The 6,407-nt window shown below is 36.7% G+C and overlaps 1 protein-coding gene across 1 annotated transcript; it reads left to right on the forward strand.

Moving 5' to 3' along the window:
• Positions 1 to 1,368: 1,368 nt before the first annotated feature.
• On the forward strand, positions 1,369 to 5,047 carry LOC145781437 (uncharacterized). The gene is made up of 9 exons (XM_082593220.1): positions 1,369 to 1,486; positions 1,710 to 1,803; positions 3,134 to 3,240; positions 3,342 to 3,410; positions 3,614 to 3,754; positions 3,844 to 3,897; positions 4,323 to 4,416; positions 4,704 to 4,772; positions 4,950 to 5,047. Exons 1-8 carry the CDS (start codon positions 1,463 to 1,465, stop codon positions 4,736 to 4,738), a joined length of 618 nt encoding a protein of 205 aa, XP_082449346.1. The 5' UTR covers positions 1,369 to 1,462; the 3' UTR covers positions 4,739 to 4,772; positions 4,950 to 5,047.
• The last annotated feature ends 1,360 nt before the right edge of the window (positions 5,048 to 6,407 follow it).

The raw sequence follows: 6,407 nt of genomic DNA on the forward strand, positions 1-6,407 counted from the left end.
GAAATGGAAAAATAGATTTATAAAAACCCAGTTGAGGATGATGTTGAGCCAATCAGCGTTGCCAAATGAAATATTCTGCATCTAATTCAAAGAACATAAAACGTCACAATCCACTTTTGAACAGACAATTGTATGCTTGCGGCTCGTCTTTCTTGCTCTCTGTATTTTAAAATTAGTTTTTTCGCACCTTGCCTTTCTACCATATCATGTGATCTGTTTAACACCTTTTGATGCAGTTACCTTTGATTCTCGTGGAGCCTATATCGTTGAGTTTGAGCTAGTCAGAAGTACTGTGGAGTTTTTGTCTTTTCCTGTTTAGAGATTTAGTTAACCATTGTATTTTATTCAGATGTAGTCGGGGATGTAGTTAAATTGTATGTATATTATTCCTGAAGAGGACATCTTGTGATGTCGAAAACGTTCGATATTTAATTGTTGCGTAGTTTTGTGTTTTTTGTAAATATAATAATCTTTAATATGTTAAACTTGATAACGTTGCTCGGCTTCGTATGCCCATGGTTCAACAAGACAAACTCTCTACCCAAGCTGTATAATTCAAAGAAATTTCAACGTTGCTAAAGAAATTTGGCAGTTCTGGTAAAGCAAGAACAAAAAACAGACCTTAGGCTACTTAGAAAAATTACTTAGATTGCCTGACATTAGTGAAGTGTTTGCTGTTTGGACACTTTTTTTATCGCAAGTGCTGTAGCGTATTCTAGCACACAATCACATATTGGTCATTGGTTAATTCTTGGTCGCTGCGGCTTGAGTTTTCATCCTCGGCTTACTCAGTCTAAGAATGGAGATTCAAACCAACAGCAGTTGTTTCTCAATCTCAGTGGCAAACCCTTTTTATTCATTGAAGTAGTGTGCCCGTCTCTGCACACTAGTGTGTATGAATGTGTAGTTTAATTTACTGTTATGGGGTGGTGAGCTGGTGGCTGACTAGATGACTACCAGGGTTGGAAGTCGTTAGTCAAAAAGCAATGATTAATTCACTCATGGGCTCCGTTAGAGGGGGGCCGCGGGGGTGATTACTTCCCCCCTAATCAGAGTGGGGGGTAACTAATGCAAAAGTACCCCCCCACTAATGTAGAGATAAAAATTTCATTTTTAATATATTTTTTACTTTTGTGTTTTATTTTCATGTTTTTATTTTGTTGCACAACTTTTGAGGTTTTTGCTTGGAAACTCCGACTCGCAAGACAACGCCAAGTCATCTATGCGGTAAGCACTTTAACGGCAAAATTTCATTAACTGTCGAGAAAACTCGAGCCAATCAGAAGCTACGTTCTCTGTGACGTGAAATCATAAAAAACGCGCGAAAACCCAAATGGACGCCATTTGCAAAATTGCATTAGTTTCATAGCTGGCGGTGTGACGACATTTGCATTAGCTGACATTTGCATTATTAGCTTCATAGCAGGCAGCGTAGTGCAGGAAAACGCAAGTAGCCCACATCATGAATGATCATCCTGAAACTCAGGTAAGGTTTGTTTCAGTTAAGTCAGATCTATTCTTCAGGGTAAACTATTAATACTACAAAAAGTGCTTATATTTGATTTAGATCTTACAGTATGAGTACTGAGTAGGCTATATATTTTTACTAAAGTAGTGGTATTTGAAGTTCAACAGTTGTCAGCTACATGGCATGTGGTTGCACTGTGTTGATTTGCCAGCGCATACAATTATTATCATTGTTGTTGTAGTGGTTCACTTCTGTGGAAGATGGCATGAAGTTCATTGAAGAGTATGCAGAGAAAACTGCAACAAAACTTCTTGTTGCACAGAAACGAGCATATGGTGTGTATGTTGTTTGCTACATAACATCCTACAAAATTCATACTGAACTGTAGAGGTTTACCTTTGTTGACAGTAGAAATTTTGGGTGCAACCTAGTTCGTACCCTGAACAGTTCATACCCTGAAAAGATCGAGAGAAAAAATAAAAAAAGCTGAAGCCACTGATCGCAGTGATCGCAAAGATCAAGAGAAAAATTGCCACAAAGCCGAAGTTGCTGATCGGAGTTTTCTTTTTTCCGCAAACATTTTAAAATTTCCGGTAATGATCCTTAGAGTTCGCCGAAGTCGCTGATCGCAGTTTCAGCAAACATTGTAAAAGGGTTAGGGTTAGGAAAAGATCAAGAAGAAAAAATTAAAAATAGATGAAGTCGCTGATCGGAGTTTCCACAAACATTTTAAAAGGGTTATGGTTGATCGGAGTTTTCGCAAACATTTTAGAATTTCCGGTAAGGATTCTAAGAGTTTTTGTTTGTTTGCGGAAACTGCGATCAGCAACTTCGGCTTTGCGCTATTTTTTTTTTCGATTTTTTCAGTGTACGAACTAGGTTGCATCCAAAATTTTAAAGTTTATTTAGCCAGGCTATAATGTTATCATAGCTTGTGTAAATGTTATCTTTTTACGGCAATTCGATGTATTGGTTTTGAAGTAACGTTTTTAGAAGTACTCAATTTTTTCAAAAAGTGGTATCTTCACTTTCAAGTGGCATAAAAATGTAGGCTAATATGTCAACGAGAAGTGCTTTTATCAGGATTTGAGTGTTGCTACTATCACCGCATTATGTATATACCACGAGTTTTTTGCAGATTGTTTTATGAAGTAGATTGTGCAGCATCCACTAGGTTCTGCTGAATGGACAGTTGTCCTTTCGATGTGTTGCTCAAGAACACATCTCAATAGTCGAATCAGCGCCGCTTGGTCTTAGTAGGGTGCTTAACCACTGAGCAAATGGGGCGGACAGATTTTTGTGGCCACTGGCCATGTCACCTTTTCATTTACATACTGGGGTATTGACTACGGTACCTCAACTAATGGTATCGTTTTCATTCCGGATGCATTAATGACAAAAAATAAATTGATATGATAATTAAAAAAGCACTACCGGGTGTATTGATAAGCAACATTTTGATTTTGCATATTGTGTAACATGCCAAACACACGTGTGTGGACATTTTGCCGAAAGGACTAATTGCAGAAAGAACTGATCTGTTTGCGAATGATATTTATGTGTTAATGATAATACATTTGTATAATTTCAGCAATTTGTCTTTTCGGCAAAATGAGTTTCGGCAAAATGTCCGGGTACCCAAACACATTACTACAATTATTGCAGAAATCTCAAACAGCATGATTTATTGGCGAGGTGATACGCCATATATTAAGCTGGAATATGTCCAGTTCAAATGTCGACCAAAAGAAGCTTTACAGCAAAGTACTCAGGTATGTAGCAAAATTATGTAGTGCCTCACGCTTACATTACTTCAGGTAAAATCAACTTATCCTATGGATTTTATAACGATTCATGACAGATTGTTTAACAGGTCATGGTGACGGATCAGTGCAATGCCAAAGTTAAACTTCTGAAAATTGCTGAATTTCCCGATTATAAGGTAACTTATACTATTGTGTGATTTCACCAGTAGGCCTATCTTTAAATTCTTACATTTTTTGTATCATTGCAAAGTGTCTTCAACTTATACACTCAATGATATTGGTTTTCTACAGCTTAAATGATCATGTTAACACGAAGGAAATTTTTTTTTAAATTTTACCATCCAGTTTTTCTAGTGTGTTCTACCTTTACTTTTTTAAGGTATCCACACAAACTTCCACAACCAAAAAGGACTTAAACAAACAACTCCGAGTGGCTTTAAAAACAAACAAAGCAAGTTTAAGTACGACTAGATGTTGCATCACCTTTCCTAAACTAGATGCACAGAGCCATCCCTGTCAGGTGAATGTCCATAGTAAGATTAAAAAAGAGCATAATTAAATAGTTTAAAAAGATATTGTGTCATTACAAATGTTCTTTGTGATTTTCAGAGCTCTGCAGAAGTTGAGGAAAGTGATGACACTGAAAGTCATGGACTGGTACAGGTTTGTAATGTAGTTGCTGCAATATACTAGGGCCCAACAAGACCTTCAACAGTTCACCAACCAATTCTCAACTATTTTACTGTTTCCAACTTCACACAATTGGTAGCCTATACGTTGAACTCTTCTATAATAGTAAATGGTAGTACAGAACTTGAAAATAGCAAGTAAAAGGTAGCTCGAAGCTGCAGTTTTTTTTTTACTGACTCATCAGGAGCTGTCATCAGAATAAAACAAACCTAAATGTGATGAAATAGTCTATTTATAGTAGAAGGAAAGAAGAAAAACTGGAGCTTCAAACTATCAGCTACCTTATACTCGCTAAATCCAAATTTGTTGCATGTGTGTAGTATTTGCATTTCTTCACTGTTAGGCTATGGCATAAATGCTTTGATTGCTTATAAAAAATAAATTATTTTTTGTTGTAGTGGTTGCCTTCAGTGGAAGATGCCATGAGATCCATTGAGGAGTACGAAGCAAAAGCAGGAACAAAACTTCTTGTTGTTCAGAAACAAGCATACGGTGCCATGTTAATGTTGATTTTTAATATCTTGCCATTGCAATTCATTAGTGTACTAAGTGTTGATATTCATACTACAATAATAAGCCTTTTCCTTGTTGACAAAGATTCTAAAAAGGTTTCTGCAAAGCACAGTGTTTTCACCAAAGTGGAGGTTAGGCATCACAAAAGAGGAAACGGTTTACTAACTGCAATAAAAAGAAAGCTATAAAGATTTGCAAATGTGTTCTGTTTCATCAACTTTTCATCTTGTTTCTTGTTTCAACTTATCCTATGAATTTCATGACAGGTCATAGTGACGGATCAGTGCAATGCCACAATTAAACTTTGGAAAATTGCTGAATTTCCAGAATATAAGGTAACTTATCACATATATATTGAGTTTCGGTTTTAGCATGATCACTTATCATAATGTTCGTAGTACCCTATTACTCTGTCCATGATTTTTCGTTTTAAGGTAATTGCAATTTTTTAAGTATTTCTATATCATACTCGGTTTTGACAATATGCCACATTTACCTCTGGTTTTGTTAAGGTGTCTACACCAACTTCCATGACCAAATGGGACATGAGCAAACAACTGCAAATAGTATTGAAAGGAAATACAGCAAGGCTAAGCACGACTGGATGCTGTGTTACTTTTCCCAATCTAAATGAACACAACCATCCATGTCAGGTGAATGTCCACAGTGAGGTTGAAAAGGAGCGTATCGGAGATTACTTTGTGTCATAACAAATGTTCTTTGTAACTTTTAGAACTCCGCAGAAGTTGACGGAGGCTACGATACTCCTGAACGTGATACGTTTGTTCGGGTTTGTATTTACAATGATGTATCGTGTACATAAAACTCAGTGATTCAATGTGATTGGTTTTGTATATGATTTTGTATTGTTCCTCACGTAGCTACTTTAATTGTGTATTATGTTGTGTCGGTGTGTCTACTGTAGGTTAGTATTGTCAATTCCTATTAAATATCTTCCAGCAGAACTTACCTTCATTTGATGAGGTTCAATCTTCAGTGCTGCAGTTTGAAACTTCCACATCCACCAAGTTCATCACATACAGCAAAACTACTTGTGTTAAAACTTGACATGACTGTGTAGTTTTTTAGTTTATTTTTGGCAGAAAGAAAGCAGTACAATTTACACCACTTTTTCCATATTTTATTACAACAAATTCTTTAAATGTTGTGTATGTACTATGTATTGATAGATTTTGCAAAGAGTCGTATTCATTGGGATCTTTCATCTGATACACCGTACATCAATTCCAGAAGTGTTGCATTGATGTGTCAGCATGGGAAAGACTACAACAAAGTGCGGAATGATAGAAAACGAGAGTTGGCTGTTTCCCGAGCAGTACGTTACTTTTCTGGATACTTGTGTTCAATAATTCACTTCAGATATGGCTTTGCATTAATTTAAGAGAATAAAGCACCATAGCATTATTTCCTTATTCCATATCATTTATTACTTTCCTGTCAAGCTTTACTGTGATTCCTTTATGTATTGTATGAGTTGTTCAACTTAGCTGTGAAAGTAATAACAATTGAGTGGAAAGTTCTTTAAATGTCGTATAAAGAAGTGAGAACTATAAGGTTCGTTGAAGTGAGAACACTTATGCGACTCATGTTTTCACAGCTATCAGATCACAACATTTCCCGTACGTAGGAACCTGTGCCCGCAAGGTTCAAAGAAGTTCAATTGCTCAGCTAAGTTGATAAGCGATTGGCAAACGCGATACCCCCCAATTCAGGGATAATATGCGTGTCTGTGACCGCAGGGGACCTGGAGCCGAGTTGTTTTGCACGTTGATAACACCGTGCAGTTGCAAGCACAGTTCTGTGATCTTCACACCAAGGTTTTTTTCAGTTGCTAACACGGTCACAAATCGCAGCACATATGCGTGCTTAACTTAACGTGCTAGTGTTAAATAACAGCCTAATGGAAAGTGTTGTGGACTGAATTTGTTAGTTCAAATATATTGATTTCG

Source organism: Aplidium turbinatum, chromosome 12 (genome assembly GCF_918807975.1).
Source record: "Aplidium turbinatum chromosome 12, kaAplTurb1.1, whole genome shotgun sequence".
NCBI classification, from domain to species: domain Eukaryota; kingdom Metazoa; phylum Chordata; class Ascidiacea; order Aplousobranchia; family Polyclinidae; genus Aplidium; species Aplidium turbinatum.

Coding starts and splice junctions, on each gene's coding strand:
- LOC145781437 (XM_082593220.1), top strand. CDS start 1,463: ATGAATGATCATCCTGAAACTCAG. Junction 1,487..1,709: donor ATGATCATCCTGAAACTCAG/GTAAGGTTTGTT, acceptor TTGTTGTTGTAG/TGGTTCACTTCTGTGGAAGA. Junction 3,241..3,341: donor CTTTACAGCAAAGTACTCAG/GTATGTAGCAAA, acceptor ATTGTTTAACAG/GTCATGGTGACGGATCAGTG.